Source organism: Gallinula chloropus, assembly GCF_964237585.1.
Source record: "Gallinula chloropus genome assembly, chromosome: 1".
Lineage (NCBI taxonomy): Eukaryota > Metazoa > Chordata > Aves > Gruiformes > Rallidae > Gallinula > Gallinula chloropus.
The window spans coordinates 198,958,832-198,980,797 of NC_140085.1; the positions used below are offsets into that span (position 1 = coordinate 198,958,832).

A 21,966-nucleotide genomic window follows, 5' to 3' on the forward strand; every position below is an offset into this window, starting at 1 on the left:
GCTGGGCTGTTGGCTGGTCCGAGACCTCTAAGATCAGTGGAGATTTCTGTATGTACCTTATCTGTATTTCAGCCCAATAGTCATGCTTGGTTTAAACCAGTGTATTGGTGGTGGTTTCTTCCATGAGCAGAATCAGTTTACAGCCCCTCTGTTGAGGCAGTGCTGTGCTCAGAACAGCAGTGGTGGTCCCTCCTTTGGAAAGAGCCCACATTTGAAATTGTCCCTGAAACACATGGTGACATGTGTCGTAAAACTGTACATTACCTACCTACCTACCCATTAGGTGCAGATGCTCATTAGCATGTCAAATGTCCTTGTCATGATCCTGGTTGGTGGTGATATTTGTGATAACATAGTAAGAGATGTATTTGCAGGCTAATCTAGGGTCAGTGGAAACGACATGGCTGAGGGTTGGCTTTCTAACTCTCTTCTACTGCTCTGGGAACACAGACACGATATTCACTGCAGAAACTGCCTTTTGAGGGAACAGTAAATTGGGATATTCAAAACATCAGTAAAAAAGAGAAAATTAAAAGTTAATCCCCAGACAGGAATGTTACCTGTCCTGCGTTGTTTGCAGTGCGTGCTTTATTATGTATGTTTTATATATGACCCAGACAAAAGACTATTAGGAAGTCCTAGGTATGTATAGCTCACAAAGTTAATATTGCTTTTGGACTCGTTCCTGGGCATGATCTAATCTCCGTTTAAGTCAAGGGGGATATTTTCACTCACTTCAATAGAAGCTGGGTTTGTGTTTTAATATGCAGTAAAGCCGACATAATTTGTGCAGTAAAATAAAAATGGGAGGCCACACTTTGCACAATGTGGGGGGAGGGCTTAAATGGAGCCGTTGAAATAGCATTTAATCACCAAAGTAAGAAGCCTGATTTGCAAAACTGCTGGCTGTGAGCAGTGGGGGGGGGATGAGCGATAGGTCTCCTTCATGCTCTGGTTGAGTTTGTAGCTGGTGTGATGCCACCGCCCATACTCAGAACGTGGCTCTGGAAAGGTTTTCAAAAGGGGTGAATATAATGTGTGGTTTATTCTGATTCCCACTGGCTCAGGTGGCTCCACTGTGCTGAATCAGTCCGGCATCCGTGCTCAGGTTCATATCTTCGTTATGCTAAAGCTGTTTAATCCTGTGGTTTACATTTACAGTTTACCTTTAATGGAAATAACAAAATAAATACCTCCTAAAAGAGGTATATGTTTTATACGTGCAGAGCCATTCTGTGTGAAGGACCTAAATAAAAAAAATATATTGCTTAGGAGTAATGTCAGCTTTCTTGAAATCATAAATTTTCTTCCTTAATTGGGTGTGAAATTCCTGTCTACAAATCATGCCATTTTGGTTGATTTTACGTTCGTTGGTTCGATGAATAATGGGCTTGCAGTATTTTTAAACTTTTCCTGCCTACGATAGCTCTCTGCTAACTGTCCTTCAAAAATCACATCTTTGCTCAGTGCAAGGAATCTGGATTAGCTCTGACATTTGCATTTACACTCACAAATCTTGCCTCGCCCCCCCATGCAGCGATGTGGGGGGGCAGGATCTAGCCGAACCTTGGGGTCAGGAATGCAGATAGGTGTAGACTTTGGTTCAGACAGATGAGGTGTGTAAACTCTTTCTTCCCCTTCCATAATACAGACCAACTAATTTAGAAAAAAACTACCCAAACCATTATTGAACTATTTTCTTCCGAATCTGCAATTAGTATATTTTCCCATCAAGTCAGTGGAAGCAAGGACCTTTGGCTGACAGCTGGGTGACAAGGAGGGTGTTGTGTTTACTGCCAGGAGACTCCTGGAGCCTTTGATGAGGGTCATGAATAATTAGAAGCATTTCGGAATCAGTGATTTTTCCTTCTTTTCTTCCTTTGAGGGATGAAACAGAGCCCTGAGTACTTTGCTGTCAGGAGACATTCCCAAGTGCCCCATTCCTGTCATTTTAATTTGGGGACAATACAACTTCTGCTTTGTAGCTGGCTTGCATTGAGCCCATTTGTTTTGACACTGAGGAGAAGGAGGCAGACCTGGGGCTCTGGAAATTCGCTTCTGTGGCACTTTGCATGGCAGAAGCTGAAGTGGCCCTTGCACGTATTGAAGATGGGTTTGCAGGTGCCCTGAGGGCCAGGCTTGGGAAGGTGCCTCCTTCACCCTTAATCCTTCAGTCATCTTAAAGATTATGTATTTTTTAGCAACTTGAAACACTAATCCTTGCATTTGCACTAGCTAGGAGCTGGCTTTGGGTGGGAAGGGGCATGCTGCACTTTGGCAGAATTGGAAATATCTTTGGGTGGGCTGCCATAGTGTCACTTCCACCCCATGCTGCCCACGGTGCTGGGGACAGCTTCTCCCTTTGCTGCCTCCCACTCCTCCTGCCCTCCTCTGTGGCTGGTCCTGAATCAGGCTCTGGGAATAAGAGGCCGTTCACTTTATCTGGCCATCCCTAATTGCCAAGTCTGAGATGCAGTTTGTGCGATTAGCTCCTGCTCCTGAAAAGCACCTGAAAGGCTCTTGTTCCTGAGAAGAACAAGCAACGTCTTGTCATTGAGGCTCTTCCCATGGAAAGACTGAGCTGATGGCATTAAGCAAGATGACCCCTAGCAAAACCACTGCAAGGATTTTCCGCTGTCCTTCTGTGCGACAGACGATTTTAGAAGCATAGCAGATCCTTACAAGTCAGTCCTCTTTCTGGCTGTGCAGCAACCACCCCGCATCTTGTTCATCATCTGCTGAAACTGCGTGAGTGTGACTACTTACACTGGCAACTTTTACAACACGGGCTGCTGAGTCAGTTAAATCACACACTACATTATTTTTTGCATCTAGACTAATAACTTGGGTGGGAGAATAGGTTATATTGGCTTGTCCCATTACCAGGATGCCAAATGCTGGGAGATTCTGGCCTGTCCCTGGCAAGCAGTTGTTCCTGCCAGATATCCTCCACATTGAGTATTTGCACTCTCCTTTTTCTGCCATCAGCTCCCAGCCATCAGACTTCAATTTGCTTTTCTCAGCTAGATTAAAAAAAGCCTCATTACTCTCTGCTGTCTCTTCCTTGTCCAGCTTCTTATGGACCACCAAGTTGTCTTTTAATCTTGCCTTGAAAAAAACTAACCAGAGTTGAACTCCTTTCAGCGTTTGTGCTATTGAGAGTATTCATGAAGGATGATCTGACTTTTAGGAGGGACGTATGTACGAAGCAGATATCCATGGCGATGGGCACCTATGTAAACACATGGGCTGACAGCTCCAGTAAACACTCTCCTGCAGAGCTGTGGCAGGTCCATTCATCACGGGACCTATACACAAAGTACTGTCAAATGTGTAAGATAAACAAACAGGGGGGGCAAAAAAAAAAAGTGGTGAGGAAAGAAATTATGCTTTCCTTTAATCCCTTTTTGTTTTAAGAGCCTCTCCTGATTATAGAGAATATGTAACTTTCAGATAATTTTTGAGTGGACCACGCCATTTGAAGTGGTCTGCTGACAGATGTGCAACAAGTAAGTGGAAAAGGAAGGAGGGAAATCCAGTTGGATGTTTCTGTGTCTAATTTGATAGACAGTAGCTTCTCACTCCTTTTTTTTTTTTTTTGCCTTTGCCCATCATAATGCAGCACCTCAATGTGTGCCACTTGCAGGAGCCATACAGAAGACATTATCCCATTATTTTCCCAAGGAAAGCGGGAAAACAAGCCTTTAAGAGAAACAAGCACATAACCTTTGCAATGCTGGCATGATGCCAAGCCCAAGGGCTGCACTTAATTTACATTCAAATGTGCCCAGGATTTTAATCAGAGATTAATGCACTCTGTTGTTATTTTTCACTTACAGTGGTTGTAATGCACGTGGGGCTTAGTGAACTGCACAGGGCAGATGTACCTGGAGGAACGCAGTGGCAAGCACATCGGTGGCATTGCTTTTTGGATTGATGGTTGGCTTTATTCCTGGGGCTGCCCTGGGCCTGGGATACCATTGGCTTCTGTACTCCAGGGGCCATACAAAATCTGGCTGAGGGCAACTTGGAAGAGCTGGCTTACAGACCTCTATGTTGGATTTCAGCTGCCTCATGTAGAAAAGCCGTAATTCCTCCATGGCGTAGCATCCCAGCAGACAGGAACATCTGTTTTTTCTGTCTTGTTAAGAAATGAATCTGCAAAATCTTGGAAATTTTTTGGGTTTAATCACTTAGAAATTTCCAGGATCTCTGCTGGTGGTTCTTCTTGCTGCTTGATTTGTTTAGCTCAGGCATTTTTACCTTCTTCGTATTTCTCTTCTAATTAGCAGGCAGCTGGGAAGAGTGCACTATAAAACTTTTTCACTATAAGAAAAGCCTTAGAGCTGCTCCCAAAGGCCTCACTTCCCCTCTGCTCTCCTGTCCCCGAAAGCAGAGCTCCATGTGTCATTAGTGTCTGTTAATATCTATAAGCTTTGAAGGAAGTGTTTTGAGGTTTTTTTCTGAATTTGTTTTGGTCTCATCCAGGGATATTCTCAGCCTTTCCCATACTTTCCCTCAGTTATAGTGAGTGAGAGCGTACCTGTGGACTGCCCCAGGGGACATTTTGTGGCTCCTGATGCCCTACCAGCATTTTTTGCATTCATGCCATGGTGGTGAGGAAGCAGTGCTGCTAATCAAGTGCCATCATTAGTCTTACACCCCCATATGAAAATGAAGTTTGAAATCTGTCTTGAAGGTGTCACCCATACCTACCTGGAGAGACTGGTGTCATTAATCTTACACCTCATATGAAGATAAAGTTTGACATCTGTCTGGAAGGTGTTACCCATACCTACATGGTGAGATTTGTGAAGTATTTTGGCAGCATGTGTATTCTTGTGGGTAGTAACTTCAGACCCATATTTGGATATACAGCAAGAGGCACTTTAGGCAGGACATTTGAGAATGTGGTAGAAGTGTGGCCAGCAGATCAAGAGAGGTGATTCCGCTCCTCTACTCTTCTCTGGTGAGATCTCACCTGAAGTTCCGTGTCCAGCTTTGGAGCCCTCAACACAAGAAGGACACAGACTTGTTGGAGTGTGTTCAGAGGAGAGCCACAAAAATGATCAAAGGGCTGGACCACCTCTGCTATGAAGACAGGCTGAGAGAGTTGGTCTTGTTCAGCTTGGAGAAGAGAAGGCTCCAGGGGGACCTTATATGAAAGGTGCCTGTAAGAAAGCTGAGGAAGAACTGTTCACAAGGGCATGTAGCACTAGGACAAGGGGTAATGGTTTTAAACTAGAAAAGGGGAGATTTAGGTTGCATATTAGGAAGAACCTTTTCACTATTAGGGTGGTAGATCTCTGGAACAGGTTTCCCAGAGAGGTGGTGGAGGTCTCATCCCTGGAGATACTCAAGGTCAGGCTTAATGGGGCTCTGAGGGACCTAATCTAGTGAAGATGTCCCTGTTTACTGCAGGGGAGTTGGACTAGATGACCTCTAAAGGTCCCTTCCAACTTAACACATTCTATGAGTCTGTGATTCTATAAGGTGCTCCTGGGGCAACATGAGACTTTCCGTGTGGAAAACCTGAAAGTGAACAAAGACCTTATTATTTATCAAGCTGTTGTTTGGTGGTGACAGGTGAAATGACAAGACATATTGAGGAAAATTAATTAATTCATATCTGGGACCTTTTAATAAATCAAAAATAAAAAGAAGAACCAGTGTAGCAATACCCGTTGGCAGTTGCTAACACTCATTCAATGATCCTTTCCTTCTGCAACACAGAAATGGAAAGTAACTGTTGCCAGGAGTCATAAAATGAAGGAATGACTCAGAAGATAGATTTATTATCAGCTCAATATTGTTGAAATTCAGCTTCATAAACAGAGGTTAATCTGCTAAAACCTCTACTCTCACTGGGGGAAAACTCTACTTACTTCAAATTTTGTTTAAAGATCTAAAATAATTCTTTGTATCCTCTGAATAAATCAACATCTCTAGGAACACTAATGTTCATCTTTTTTGCCTCATCCTCGTCCATGTGGATTTTATTTTATTTATTTATTTCCACTGGGTGTCATTTATTACGGCTTTTCTCATCCCTGTGATAATTTCTCTTCTGGACTTCTAGGAATTTTCATCACAGTTCACTACATATTTCACCCATGTTTCTAGAGAAAGACATTGTGGAGCACAGTCTGCTGCCAACAAGGATATTTAGAATATACTCTACCTTTGTCATTCAGTGCTGTGATGCTCACTTTTGTTTGGTGAATAGTATATCTAAGCAAGAAAAACATGTACATGATGTACAGAAAAAGACCTAAGCCCATACATGTGTGGAATTGGTGTTGTTGCCCCCTTCCTCTCCATATAGAGTCACAAAAGTCCCAGACTGTTTTGGGGTGGAAGGGTCCTCAAAGCCCATCTAGTCCCAACCCCCTGCCATGGGCACAGACACCCTCCACTTGGCCAGGGTGCCCAAAGCCCCATCCAACCTGGCCTTGAGCAGTGCCAGGGATCCAGGGGCAGCCACAACTTCTCTGGGCATCCTGTGCCAGGGCCTCACCACCCTCACAGGGAAGAATTTCTCCCTAATATCTAATCTAAATCCACCCTCTTTTAGTTTACAGCCATTATCCCTTGTCCTATCACACCATGCCCTTGTAAAAAGTACCTTTGTTGATCAAATGATAGGAAAATGCTTGTCAGTTCAAACTAACGTAAAAAAAAATTACAAAAAAAGTAAATCCCAAGCTTGAAAACTATATTTAAAACATAAAATGTCCTGTAAGAGAAGTACAAGTACATCAGGTATCTCTGCAACTGTGGGGAGGGTTCTGGGTTTTCTGCTGCCTCCTGCCCAGAGCAGAGCTGGATGGAGGATGTCAGGATCATGGCCCAACATCCCTTCTCATTCAGTGGGGTTCTCAGGGGTGGTTGTCCCTTAGGACAGTAGTTACATCATTTGGGTCACTGCTATCCCTTGTCAAAGCAGTTTAGTTGAGTTTGCCAGTAACCTTCAGTATAGAGTGTGTTCTACTGTGAAATGTCCAGGGCAGTTTGCACCAGGGCTGTTCATATTGTTAGACACCAGAAGCTCTATCACGACATCAAATCCATCCCTTATGCTGATGTCTCAGAACATCCTCATGGCTGCTCTTCAAGAAATGGAAGACTTACCAGTTAACTTTCAGACCAAAGGTCTTGTCTGAATCCAGTGTCTGAAGGGATTAATTGCTGATGTAATCTAAAAAGCCAGATTTGATGGGTAAGACTGAGGCTGAGGAGTAATGCAGATAAATTACATCTGAATATCTGAACTTTACATACCCCATTAAGGATTCCTGGTAGGACTGACAAGGAGGATCCCTTCTTTCCAGCCCATGCTCTGTACAGTGGCTGAGCACAAAGCCTGCACCTTCCTTAGTAGTGCCCGGACTCTGCCTGAAACACCTCTCTGCCTGTTTCAATGTCCTTAAAGCTTTTCTAAGACTTTAGGCTGTCATAGAAACTTTCACTGCAGTCTGATAGTTAAAAAAACCCAAAGCCACAAAGACACACACATCCCTTATTAGTACTGATTTTCCCCAGTGATTAACTGGTGAAATGGCTGTAAGTAGCATCAAGCACATCTGAGACTAAATTAAGGTTTCCTGTGTTCCTGTCTCGCCCTGCAACTTCTCCAGTTTCCATCTTATTAGTGACATGAGTCAATGGTGCAAACTGTCCATTTCAGTATTTCTCAAGCCTGACATCCACTGTATTAATGTGTTGTCCAAGATTTAGAAATGCTGTGTTAGGAGAGGAGAATGTTCTTAGTACCTGTGTTGCAGAAGTAGTGGGACAGCACATTGGTTTATTTTGATGTTTGTGTCTTTGTATGTGTGGGGTTGGTGTGTTTGCTCTTCTGTGCATTTGTGGTCAGTGCTCAAGTCAGGAAGGTTTGGTCTATGCAAATACAAGCATGTGTTTCTGTTTTTAAGGTCCCTATATCTGTTTTTACAAAAGTTGGTGGTGTTTTTGGTGTACATGTTACGAGGAGAATGGATTTCTAAATCACTCAAGGCAGAAGTAAGCTCACTGGGAGTCCTGCATAGCAGGAACTGTGTGGGCACAGCAGTGGTGTTGGATGGAGTGGTGGGTGCCGTGCATCTCTGCAGATTTGTTATATGCAAACACACTTTCTCTCATTTCTTAGGACCAAGTAGGAAACCAGCTGATGTTTTACTAATAGGTAAAGTGGCCAAACTTCCCTTCCTCCGTGATAAAAGAGCATGTACTGATTGTCTAAGAGCTTCTGTTATGTGAGCTTTTGACTGCTTGTTACCCAGGATTTTGGCATTGTGCAATGAGTGATCGCATTATTAAATTTACTATCTGTTTTCAGAACTCAAATGGATTTATTTTAAACCATCACCTAGATTTTATTCTTTAGCAAGGGCACTGTCAGGAGCTTGAAAAGAGAAGCCACGTCCTCTTGTACAGTTCATTATCAGTGGTGATATCCCTCTCAACCAAGGTTTATACAAGTTCGCATCGCCAGCAAAAAATGACAGGGTTTCCTCTGTTAACCTGCCAGCTGCAGTCACAGCAAAGAATTGGCTATGACATTAGGACACTCATGAAGAGCCATCTTTTTATCTCTCCTGTGTATTTCTTAGGACAAAGGATTTAGGTACTGAGCAAGGTTCAGGAAACAATGCCTGAGTTTAAATTTCTCTTTGCATATTATGCACAATCACTTTTAGATCCCAGACACAATTCTGTAGTACAGCAAATTAAAACAGATGTGATGTTTGATTGATCCTACTCCTTAGATCCTCTGCTTGCTGTTTTTCTGCAGGAGTTATCTACACAGCAGACATTCTTGACCGGGAGACAACCAAATCCTACTGGTTGACAGTGTATGCAACTGATCATGGTGTTATCCCACTCTACACTACCATCGAAGTCTACATTGAAGTGGAGGATGTGAACGACAACGCCCCTCTCACCTCTGAACCTATCTATTACCCAGCCGTCATGGAAAACTCCCCAAAGGATGTATCTGTCATTCAGATCCAAGCCCAGGACCCTGACTCCAGCACTAATGAAAAACTGACTTACCGGATTACAAGTGGAAACCCCCAGAACTTCTTTGTAATCAATCCCAAAACAGGTAAAAACTTCCTGCTGTCTTAGGGGTGGTGGAAGAATACAATTTAAATATGTATCAGCTTGCTCCCTGTCGGGATCCACTGGCACTGCAGTGCTCTCCAGGCCTCTGTTTTCCGGTTAGCTATTATGTGTATGAAGCTTCTTGAGTGTGCCTAAAGCACCTTTTGCATCCATACACAAGCACATTGGCATATGACATGCTGCAAATGTGCTGCTGCAGCAGTCGCTCTTCTGTAGGTTACTAGTTAGCTTCTGGCTGTTGTCTGTTCCCCATGTCTGTGGGGATGAGACTTTGCTGTGCTGAGTCTGCAGAGCAATGCTTGGAAGCAGATTCAAGCCGTTGCAGTTTCCAGAATGACCTTTTGACCTTTTTAAGCTGGCGTAGCACTGTTGAAATGTGGCGTGATAGTTGCCCAGTGCATGTAATTAGGCTCTGCATTACAGTAGCTGGATGTAATTCTACAGCTTGGTTTTCACAAAACAATAGTTTAGATGACCAAAAAGTCCCTTTGGTCTTAAAAAAAACCCAAACTCTGGGTTTGCATTGGTTTGTAACAGCTGGGGATGCAGCCTGTGGATCCAGTGGTGCAGATATGATGGGTGTTTCAAGTTAAAGTGTTGTTGGCTTGTGGTGGGTCATTGTGCTGTGTGGAACCAGTCACATGTCTCTGTGCCCTCAGTGCCTTTGCTGAACTGGGCATCCCAGGTGCCTGATTGATGAAGGAATTGCCCCAGGAGATGTTGCTCAAGGTCATGGATGCTCTGCTGGGTGACTACCTGTACTTTGCCACAGGTGGTCCTCACTCTGGCATGTATGTGGCCATCCCTGGCTCTTCTGGCTGGTGGGCGCCCTCCAGCACGGCCTGGAGCTAGAGAGCTGGGGGTATCTTTCGCAGCAATAGGCTGCTCTTTATCCAAGTAGTTTAGAGGATTCTCACAGCTCTCATGCTGGCTGTGATGCTCCTGGTTTCGTTCTGGGGTTTTGATTATTTTTTTTTTAAAGTTTATTTATATCTGCTGCAAATTTCTAAACAGCTAGGAAACCAGAAGGAATAGACCTTAGAGGGAACATTTTTTAATTTGATGTAGGAAAATGATTTTCACTAAATAGGTTTTCAACATTTGGCTGGGCAATTCTATTGCAATGTGTGGCATAAGAAGGGGTCAGGATCTTCTCAGGCATAAGCCCAGGTGAGGAATCATGGAGCATGCATAATCACTGTGTTCAATCTGCCGAGCCCTAAGGCACATATCTCACTTATTTTTAACACTTGAAATGGCTGAAGATGGCTCTTCCATCTGCATCCCTTCTCCCCCTCCCCACCCCCTAAATCCCATCTTGGCAAAACAGCAGAGTTAGGACTCTGCAGTGTTTAATGCTTGTGTTTCCTTCCCGTCAGCTCCTCCCGTGGAGCAACCTGCTCACACAGCTCTGCTTGTCTGCACCGCGGTGGGGGTGAGCCCATGATGAGGACCGGAGCCAGGCATGCTGCAGCCCCGCAGCACTCTAGCGTGGTAGCACACCTACCCTAGCCTGGTAACACACCCTGTGGGGTGTCTTTTTTGTCCATCTGGAACAGCAGGCAGCGATACTTTTTGCTAACAAGGAGATCTTCATTCTCACAGTTAATGCTGAACATGGTTCATCTTCCTTTTGTGCTGTGGAAAATGCTGTCTGTGAGTAACGTTGCCTTTGGGCAGCTCCCAAGGGGCCCTCATTGCGTTGGGTGAGCATCCTGGCTGGTGGCTACCTGTGGTTTGTAACAGAGGGGATAAACCATTCCCTTTTATCCACCTTGGTGCCAAACAGAGCAGTGAGAGCCGGGCAAGGCAGCTTCTCTTAGTTTGTTTTTGTCTTTGAAAATAACGGGGTTGATGGAGTGTGTGTGCACAGAGGTGCCTTCTCCCAAAAGGGAGCTGTGTGATTTTCAACACAAAGATTTCTTCCTCCCTTGGGAAGTATCGTCTGGTGAGGTCTGCCTGCTGAGCTTTGACTTCAGGAGGCTTTTTCCCGATGGGATGCTGACGTCCAAGGAATAAAAGCAGCACGGAATTTCCTAGGAAGGTCTCTGGGGGTGTCTGGCCAGGCTCCCTTCAGCCATCTCCCCACAGTGCACTAATTTGTCTAAGACAACAATTTGCACTTCAATTATTGCATAAAGGTGGCTTCTGCTACAGATGGCCATGGCTAGAGACAGAGAGTTGGTTGGAACGTATGGATGGTCTTGGGGTACTAAGAAGTTTCTCCAGTGCTCAACTATTTGGGCTTTGCTGATGTGCTCAGAGTTGAACCTCCCACTGGATTTGCTGCCAGAAATGAATAACTCCTAAACCCATATTATTCAGAGGCTCAGGAAATTGTAGAAAAGAGAAGTTTGGCTTCTTCCACTGTGAAGAAACATGAATCATGGTTTACAGATCGCTTCCTTAGATCACCTGGCTATATTGCAACATGAAATCTCCCACTGTCACTGGAAAAAAAGGCATTACTAGCCCTCTTCCTTATTTTTAGGACTTGGTACTTTAGACCAATGAAGCTAGGTTTGTTACATAGGGCAGAGAGTGCACAGGCATGTCATAAAAGACACGTAGCTGTGGTGCTTAGAGACATGAGTTAGTGGTGGACTTGGCAGTGCTAATTTAGCAGTTGGACTTGATCTTAAAGGCCTTTTCCAACGTAAAAGCTTCTATGACTCTATTGGCTCATGGCATGTGTCTGGTGGGTGTAGGTCATGGTTCAGACATTTCTTCCTTGACTCCAGAAAATGTGGACATAGGGTCATAGAATCATTTTGGTTGGAAAAGACCTTATCTGCAGCCTGGGTGAGGTGGGTAAATTCATCTTTTTGGATGGTCCTTGCCAACACAAAGAGTAATGCCCAGAATGTTGCTGCCGGCTGCTCGTGCTGTGTCCCTCTCTGTTTTTGCATAATCTTGTGCTTTCCAGTCATCATTTGAGCTCAGCAATGACTGTTTGCCTTCTTCTGGAGCTTGCTTTCACCCCTTTACAGCTCATGCAAGGCATGTGGATTTCTGGAGGCATATGTACCACTACGTGTGTTGCCATCGGATTAAGGTGCCAAGCAGGGACATATGTACAGGAACAGGCTGCCCAGGGAGGGGGTTGAGTCACAGACTCTGGATGTATTTGAAAAATGGGTAGATGAGGTGCTCAGGGATATGGTTTAGTAGAGGACAGGCATGGTTGGACTCGATGATCTCAGAGGTCTTTTCCAACTTAGTGATTCTGTGTAGGGAGTCCATGTTTTATTTCTGGTTCTGATACAGGGCACTAACTGCAGCCAAATCTTACAGTCTTAGGAAGATAGCTCATTGTGTACCATATCTGTAGGTAGAAGAAGCCTTTTAGTAGAGAACCTGTCACTTCCTACATGTTTATAGACTGGCACAGCTCTGGGTGGCTATTTTAGGTACTGTCGAACTGCCAATACATCACTTGTGTTTGGATCTGTTTGAAGGCAATCTTCAGACCTTTCAGGATTGTCATCTGCAATTTGCTCTCTAGATTGTGGAGAGAGGAAGAATTGCTCCTGCAGGAGCTGTACACTGCTAAAAAGCTGTTGAGAGCAACAATTTGGCACTGAAGTCACCCTGGGCAACCCATGCTCTCTCTGGGACTGAGCTCTGCTGTGGGAGTGTGAGTGCATGTGGGTGGTGGGGGCTGCATCCAGTGCAGCTGGATGGGATGTAAAGGCAGCATGGGCAACCTCCCATGAAGGACTTTGTTTTCTCAACTGGATTATTTTTCCTAACACACAGCTGACCATCAGCCTGCGCCTCAGCCTGCACTTTTACCTCACGAGCTGCTATTCAGGTATAAGCACTAAGTGAATAATGTAGCACATGTGTGAAGCCATAAATCATCCCTGCCTGAGAACAAGGCAGCCTTGTTCAGCAAACTGGTGGAGACTGCTGCCTAAGTTTGGCAGGTCCAAGAGTGCAAACTGGGACTTTTCTTTATAGTTGGGCAAAAAATCTTGCAAGGAGGAGTTTGGGGGGGCGGGGGGTAAGTAATGTATTTTTCAATTAGCTGAAGTGACTTTCCAGGTTACATGACCACAGGGAAACTCATCCCCTGTGCGTTGGTTTCCTAGCCATGTCATGCACCCAGCATGTGCATGCCGGTGCTCGGCATCTCCAGCATCCATGGGTCAGCTTAAACGCTGGTGAGGCGGCAGGGGGGAGCCAGGGGGTTCCCTCTTAGCCTGGCATTGATGTTGAGGAGGGCTCGGAATTGCTTTGGCAGAGCACGGGGTCACAGGTTCTCCTTACTGGGTGGTGTGGGATGGGGCAGAGAAAGAGGAAAAGGAGGAGGAGGAGGAGGAGGAGGAGGAAGAAGAGGAGGGCAGAGCTGCCAGTGTAGCGTCTGGGCTAGCTGGCTCCCAGCTGAGCCCATGGGATTGCCATAGCCATCCTGAGCTGAGTGAATTATTTTGGAGTGAGAGGCATGTGGAAAAAGGTAAATAAAACAGATGATGGAGTTAATAAGAAAAAAATTGATTGATTAGGGCTGTAAATTCTTATTTTTATTTCATGTATATGGGTGTTAATTTCACAGCACAGCACCAGGGTAATTTACTGCCTTGATTTATTACTTTTCTGTGCTCTGAAGAAAACAATGAATTTTAATTCAAACTATCGCATTATTTTGTTTAGTGTTGCACATATATTGGACAAACCCAATAAGCTCCTCTTCAGTCTTATGGAGATGAGATTAAGATATATTTTAACTAACATGCCAACAGACTGCATTTCACTCTCTTGCACTTCGACGTTAATTAATTTCTCTAAAATTATGCTGGTGTGTGTCTGATAAATTCGTTTACACCTTGCTTAGTCTCTTCCTGGCACTGTTTAGACGGAGGCAGACCCCTGGCACTCCCACAACAGTATTTGCTGCAGTATTTAAGGCAGGAGGCACTAGTCAGTTTAGAAATAGTATCTGTAGGTCAGTACATCAGCAGTGATTCTGCTTCTGGAAGCTGTCTCTGAACTGTCACATCTGCACCTAGATTTGGAAAGAGGCTGGATATTTTCATGCTGGACTAGCATTAATATTTATGTAAGCTCAGGGGGGGTTATTGAGTCTCAGAATTTAATTGATACAGATGCTACTCTTCCTAGCAAGCTGGGCTTTGCTTGCTTTTGCACTCACTAGGCCAGCCAACACAGGATCCTGCTGGGGCTGAACGCCAAGTTTGCCTCACCATACTAAACCAGTGCTTCACCCTCCTGCCATACATCCTGATTTTGATGGATGCTTTTCTTTTCATTGGTCCCAAGAAATCCCCACCCATGTTCTTTGCTCTCAAAGACTGACCCGCATCCAGTGTACTGCTGCTGTGCTGTGTCCTGAAGGATGCCAGCAGTACAGGTGGCATCTTCTCATTGGTATAGTGCATCTGCTCAGCCCAGAAATAAAGGTATGCAAGACAGCTGAGGGAAAGAACTGTGATTTATACATTCAGGAGAGCACTCCTGGGACACTGCGATGAATTCGTGGTCTCCAAGGCCTGCGTTCATCATGTGGGTTTTTTTCCAGCAGAAGAACAAAGACTATTAAACACTCCAGAGTTTTACAATTCTGCTGGGGCTTTGCGGTTGATCTCAAGGGGACACAGCTTGCTCTGGCAGGCAAACGTCAGTGTTCTTAATAATCCAGTTATTAATATTCCTGCTGTACTACAGGTGATGTGAAAGGTCATAAGGACAATGAATGGAAGTGGAGGCAACTACAGCCTTGCACATCTTTCACATTTAAACCCAAGTTGCGTTGGGTGAGGAAAAACTGACATACCTCAGTTCTGTAAACCAAGGGGCATCTAAAACCTTCCACTGTGTAATAACTAAAAGTGACTGTTGGAGCATTTGAAAAGATTAAACAAAATTACTTTTTGATGACATTTCTAAGTGACTTTAGATCAACAATATCAAGCTAAACAATACTGCATTGGTCCATTTGTCACTGTTCTTGTAAAGGGCATTTTATGTCTTGGGTTTTTTTAATCTGATCTTCAAGAATGGTCAGTGTTCTGTGTTCATTGACCACCGATTGTCCCAGCTCCCACCCCATCATGGAGGGATGGCTGCATTACTGGGCGAGCTGCCTGACATTGCAGTTGATGCTGTGCATGCCACTAAATTATTACTAAACTTCCTGTGAAATAAGATCTTTGACATGCTGTGAATTAAACAAGCCTTTAGCTTGTTTGTTTGTTTGGATTGCAGAGTCTAACCTGCCTCCTCCCTCCAGAGTGCATTTTAGGCGCTGCAGTGATCCAGTTGGGATCCAGTGTGTTGAATTTTGAGGGTGTTGCAAATCACCTCTGTCCCACTGGAGTAGGGGGAGGCTCTTTCTGAAAGGGTCCTGTGGAATATCCTCCATGTACATTGGCCATGGAGCCGTTTGGCGGCTGTGTGAGATGTCAACCCATTGTGCTCATCATGTCATGCTCACTGCCATTCATCCTGCCAGTGCTCCTAAAGTTCAGGACCTGGCCAAGACCATAGAAGACTTTGCCACTCAAACCCACAACAATTGTACAACTCTTCGACCAAAAGTGAACTTGAGGAATTGGTCTCCTCTCCTTCTGTCATCTCTAGGACTGAACTAAAGCTAAGTTCACCAACAGTGGCAGAGTCCAGGCCAATTTCTCTATCACCAATCTGTAACTATCCAAAATTAAGCCAGATTTTTACACTGTAATTCCCTTAACACATTAGCTGGCTTTCACATTCTGTAATTTTTATTGTATCAACACATGCTAAATTATCTACTCTCTTTTCTTCCACTTCTCAAAATCATTTAAAAGCGTGGCTCTTAATGACTTTGTAATATGCTCACTGTTAAAAATAGAGCTTCTGAGCACTTTAGCTTTAATTTCTGCTTTGGGATGGCTCATTCTTGACTAGACACCTTATTTCTAGTGGTTTGAGTTCAGGGCTAGCAGCTAGCAAATCAAAGGACCGTGGGTGTTGGAATTACATGCTTATTGACAGTGGGACCTAAAAGCATTCTGCAGCATGTTAGACAAAGTTCCTGCCTCAAGGAACTTGTCATAATAGCAATAATAGTCATAATAGTAATAATTAAGGAAAAAGGGGAGGGGGAACAAACCCAGTGAGAAGAAGATGGAAAACAACAAATCCATCTGCTTACCAGTGCACATTTATTCCTCAGAGTAAATATTCAATGAACTCCTGAGCTGCAGCCCAGCAGTGACACAAACTCTTCTTTTGGCTTTGAGTGAGTCACCTCACCTCACTGTTTTCTTTTTCTTGTGTAAGTGGAAATGTTTCCTTACCTCATGAGATTGCCTTGGAAATTAATTCGCAGTAGACAGTTTGCAGATCAAATAGGCCGTGGAAACGCAAGCTATTGATTTTCCAGACATCTCAGCATTAATAAACATCCACCCACAGTCATGTATTCAGAAGCACATAAAAAGAAAGAGGAGCATCACTGCTGAAATGGTAGGATGAAAAGGAATATAAAACTTCTTTAGATTAAGTAAATCTACTGCTAGGCCACTGATTGCACTGAAAATGAGAAAAATTGAGCTTAGCCAGCCCATCTCTTCCCTCCTCCCTGTCAGCAATTCCCTCCTTACTCTGTATGTGTTATCTGTGGAGAGGATAAAGGTGTGAGCTGTGTCACCTTAGTTGAGGCTACAGTAATGCTGCTATTAATAAAATAATAAATCCAGCTTTATCATCTCTGCTGAACAGACCTGATTTCTGCTAGCAGTGGTTTTTGATTCATGAAGCACTGAATACAGTTGAGATTGCTGGATGTCACCAGTATCAAGTCCCTCTTTTAAAATGGCATTAGAAGATACAATACTGTTCATAAAAGCCATTTCTTTGTAATCAGCAGATTTAAACATGGCTTATAGAAATATTAACCTTTCTTTAGATCTCTGTGATGACCTTTTCAGTCCTCTTTTACAGTAAGAAACTTTGGGAGTATTCCTGTTGCCTTGGCTAAACCATTGTGCCTTCACTTACTCAATGCAACATCAGTTTTTAACCTGAATTCCTCATTTGCTTCAGTAGAAACGGAGTTCTGAAGAGCAACAGCATGGTGAGGGCCGGTGAATTGGTGTTTGCTGATCGAGAAGGTTACTGCCTGATACCCAAAGAACTCCCTCCTGTGCTGCCCCAGCACCCATTCTGGACCAGGAAGGATTTTGCCCTTTTTCCCATTAATTTACATTGTTGTGCATTACTGCGAATAATTTCTTATTTTCAAAAGCACCAGCAGAGCAGATCTGTCCTATTCAGAACTAACCTCAAAGACCACCTAGTTCAAACCCCTGCCATGGGTAGGGACGACCCAGGGTGCATTCACTTCCAGGTAATCAAATACTTTTGATATTATCATTGATGACAGAAGATGAACAGGGGAAACTGTGTACCACAAGTCACAGCCCTGGTAATTCCATGCACCGTGCATATGCTGTGGATACTTGTCACATCCAACTATACAGTGTTATGACAGTAGTAGTGAATGCCCTGCGTTACAGTAATTGGTCTCGATCTCTGGAGGTCCCTTCCAAGCCCTACAATTCTGTGAATCTGCTTGTGGTCCAAGCCTGAACTCTGGTGGGACGGATAACGTTGCTGAGTTTGAGATGCTGAGATGTGGAGCCCATGAGCGTGGCATTTAGGCAGCTGTGGAGAGGAACCTGTGGGGCAGGAAAACAGAGCTGTGATGTCAGCCCTGGTGAAAGGAAGGCTTGGGGTTGGCAGAGGGGGTTGTTGTATTATTTTATTTCCTGCTGCTTTTAATCAATCAAACAAGTTGCATTTACCTTTTGCTCAACAGTCAGAGGTCCTACACATGTCTGTGGTGTTGGACCCTGCAAACCCCAAGCAGACTATATTGAGTCAGTATTTTTTCCTTGTATTCCATTGCAGTGAGCACACTCATATTGTCGTCTTTGGACTGGCACGTTTCACAGCTTGACTGGTGTGTCTTCACCTTACTGTGAGAGCACTTTCTCTTTCTGGGTTGGAAGCTAAAGGCAAGGACTGTAGTTAGAATTTATTCTCAGTTTACATACAGTCCTTGGTACAAAGAAAAAAATAGGGAGTTATTTCCTGTCCGGGAGAATGAGGTTGACCTGTGCTGTATGTTAACATTTAAAAAACAACTGGCTAGGAAATTGGAATAGAGAAGGCAACTGTAAAGACATGTATCTTTGCATCAACTATCCTGATGTCAGTAATGACTAACTATTAATTCTTTTGTCTTCCATCACATAAAAGGTTGTGTCAACACCGACCAACCCTCCAAAACTTCATCACCTTGCAGGGCAGCTGAACTGGTTTATTCAGAAATCAAGATTAACAGTGGATTTCTGTTATTTTTCCTTTTGTCTCAGACTCTCAATCTCCATCAAGAGTTATGCTGTTATAACCATGGATAATTATTTTTCCATGAAATTACTCTCCCCTCTCTTTCCCCCTCCCCCATTATGTTAATAAGAGTGCTTTTCTCTCCCAGGGAAGATTGACACTTTTTTGAAGTTAGTAGTGCTGTTGCCAGTTAAGTATGTGACCTTATCTATATAATTGTACAGATCGTATTGCCATATGTCTAGACACACAGAGCTTAATTTAACAGGAGCCATATATGTATAAAAATGAAGCACTATCTGGGGTTAAATAGTGGAAGACCCCCCTGATCAAAGCTTTCATGTTATACAAAACTTTCTGCAGAGCTCTAAGACCTCTGAAATTAGGTCTGAAAAAGCATCTCCCTGTGAGAAATCCTGCTCTTGGAACTGTTTTTACATTCATTGTCATATGGATTCTGCTGTGACTGTACCTTCTCACCTGTTGTAACATGTATGGTTTCTTCTCCCAAGGTAGCAAAGTCCTTCACCCTGTATGGTGGGGTACAACAGGACTGTTGTTCCTTTTTGAACAAGCAGGGAACTGAGGCAGAGGAAGTGGCTAACTCATCTTATGCCAGTAATGAAGATTAGATCTTCATTTGCCTTCAAAGCCACTGGCCACATGCAATGCAAAGCCTTTCTGGTGTGAACCCAGCCCATCCTGCCCTGCTGAACCTCTAAAGCAAGGCTGACCTGGCACTGTTGTTCCCTGCCCAGTGTGCAGAAGTTATCTGGGCATATGGGAGCCCGGGTAGCACCAAGTTCCTATCATATTTCCTATCCTGTTTCCAACTACAACACCACATCCCAAGCCTGCCTTTCAGCCCTTCCTGACCTTTGCTTTCCCTCTCGCCTGAAGGCAAGCCTTGCTTGCGCACAGGAAAGGAAGGATTCCAGTTTGCAGATGGGCAAGGAGACTCTGGTGAAGCCTCCCAAGCAGTGTAAGGGCAGATCTTCCTCATGTCTCTTGGGTGGAGGAAGTAAAAGCCTTCTCCATCAGCCTAACGCATGCAAAACCCCAATCAGCTTCTCTGATGCTATCATGAAGTGAGGAGGCAGAGCCAGAGCCCTGAAGTTCCAGGCTACTTCCAAGTAATTGCACTCTTTCTTTCTCAGTTTACCTTTGCTCATAATCTCTGTGCAAGAACACGTTTGCTCATTGCATCCCGTGAATGTGAGTCGATGTCATGATCTGCTGCAGGTTTGCTGCCTTCTAAGGGAAATTTCATGTTTCCATCAGATGAGTTACGTGCGTGGAATCTGTGCTTCAGTGATCTATTTCTATGGTAATTAGCAAGTAGCTTTTCGGATCTTGAAAGGATTTGGTTGGAAAACGGAGTGTTATTTCCTGAACTTTAATTTAACAACAGCATATGAACAGCAGCACACATTCTCAGTTTGTTAATGTAGCCACAATACCCAAAAGATAAATGTAAGTCTGCTCTGCAAGAGAATATTTTGACTATAATTGATTTTGGTTCCACTCACCATATGCTTGTATTTTCTGACCTTCATTTGAATTGACACTGTGTATTCAAATGTGCAATATTAAAACAAAAAAACCACAACAAAAAATAGTTGCCTAAAGAAGCACAGGTGCTTACGGCACCACAGCTTCACCTGAGTGATACGGCTCATGCTACCTCAGAATTTGACCATCTTATCACAGAATCACAAGGTTGGAAAAGACCTTTAAGATCATCGAGTCCAACCGTTCCTGTCCTATGCTAAACCGTATCCCTGAGTACCTCATCTACCCTTTTTTAAACACATCCAGGGATGGTGACTCAACTCCCTCCCTGAGCAGCCTGTTCCAGGCCTTGAAAACTCTTTCAGTGAATTTTTTTTTCCTTACATCTAATCTGAACCTGCCCTGGTGCAGCTTTGTGCCCTTTCCCCTTGTCCTGTCACCTGTCACCTGGCTGAAGAGACCATCTCCCACCTCTCCACAACCTCCCTTCAGGTAGTTGTAGGTAGGGATAAGATCTCCCCTTATCCTGAAGAAGGCGCTGTTGTGGAAAGGTGCTGTCATTGCTCAGAGGTGTTCAAGGCATTTTTGTTAACAGAATAAAAAGATGGGTTGTTTTAAATCTCTGAATAAAGGTTGTATACCCATCGCTTATGTTACTCAGAGAGGTCCTTTAGGAGAGGCAACCAGAGATGAAGAATGTTCTCTTTTTCCTTATTATTCTATCTGAGTCAATTCTTTGAGATGTGTCCTAGGAACACACTACAAGAGACACATGGAATAATTGTTTCTAAATTTAATTTATTGAGTTGATTAAACAGAGAATAAACATGCACAAGATTAGGTGCACGGATGAGAAAATGTTAGAACAGCTTAGATGTGTGTGATGCAATAGATTTTTTCAAGTAAGTCTACAATTTCTTAGGGATTTCTCTTGGGGTTTTTAGTTCTTTCTTGTAACACTGAATGTAATACAACTGATCAAGGGGAAATGAGCTATTAAAGGAGAAAAAAATAAAGAAACCACATGAACAAAATCAACACTAGAGTACTGGGGCAAACTGGAGCTTTGACTTAATAAGAAGCACTTGACCTGAGATTGTGTGTGTGGACCCCTTGGTTTTAGATGGGTTGGTTTGTCTGGGACAGAGACCTTTATTGAGCAATGCACAGCCCCATGTCAGAGCAGCAAATAGACAGGATTTAGGTAGTAGTCCTACTTTGGTCAGCTGAAGCAGCATGAAGGGACTTCATGCCCTGCTTATGAGCTCATCTTCAATCTATTGGTCCATAATCTCCTCCTGCTACCCACTGTTGAGGAGGAGGATCTCCAGGGATTTTATTCATTCAGCCAGCAGGGAAAGGCTTCCTCACAGCTCCAAATCTTAAAGAGTCACAGAATAATAGAATGTGTAAAGTTGGAAGGGACCTTTAAAGGTGATTTAGTCCAAATCCCCAGCAGTAAGCAGGGAAATCTTCACTAGATCAGGTCACTTAGAGCCCCATCAAGCCTGACCTTGAATATCTCCAGCGATGGGGCCTCCACCATGTCTCTGGGCAACCTGTTCCAGAGATCTACCACCCTCATAGTGAAAAAGTTCTTCCTAATATGCAACCTAAATCTCCCTTTCTCAAGTTTAAAACCATTACCCCTTGTCCTATTGCTCCATGCCTTCCCTCATCCTACTGCTAAATGCCCTCATGAACAGTTCTTCCCCAGCTTTCTTACAGGCACCTTTCAGGTACTGGAAGGCCGCTATAAGGTCCTCCTGGAGCCTTCTTTCTCCAAGCTGAACAAGCCCAAGTCTCTCAGCCTGTCTTCACAGCAGAGGTGCTCCAGCCCTTTGATCATTTTTGTGGCCCTCCTCTGGACACGCTCCAACACAACCATCTCCTTCTTGTATTGGAGGCTGGACACAGTACTCCAGGTGAGGATTCACTGGAGCAGAGGGGCAGAATCCCCTCTCT

The 21,966-nt window shown here is 44.0% G+C and overlaps 1 protein-coding gene across 4 annotated transcripts in view; it reads left to right on the forward strand.

Moving 5' to 3' along the window:
* The window catches only part of FAT3 (FAT atypical cadherin 3), a gene marked incomplete at both ends in the record, with an annotated part of 342,641 nt that overhangs the window by 99,964 nt on the left and 220,711 nt on the right, over positions 1-21,966 (forward strand). For all 4 annotated transcript variants that reach the window (XM_084265956.1, XM_084265958.1, XM_084265957.1 and 1 more), the window contains one exon: positions 8,795-9,109. In XM_084265956.1, the coding sequence (XP_084122082.1) occupies positions 8,795-9,109 (315 nt within the window). The remainder of the gene's footprint in view (positions 1-8,794; positions 9,110-21,966) is intronic.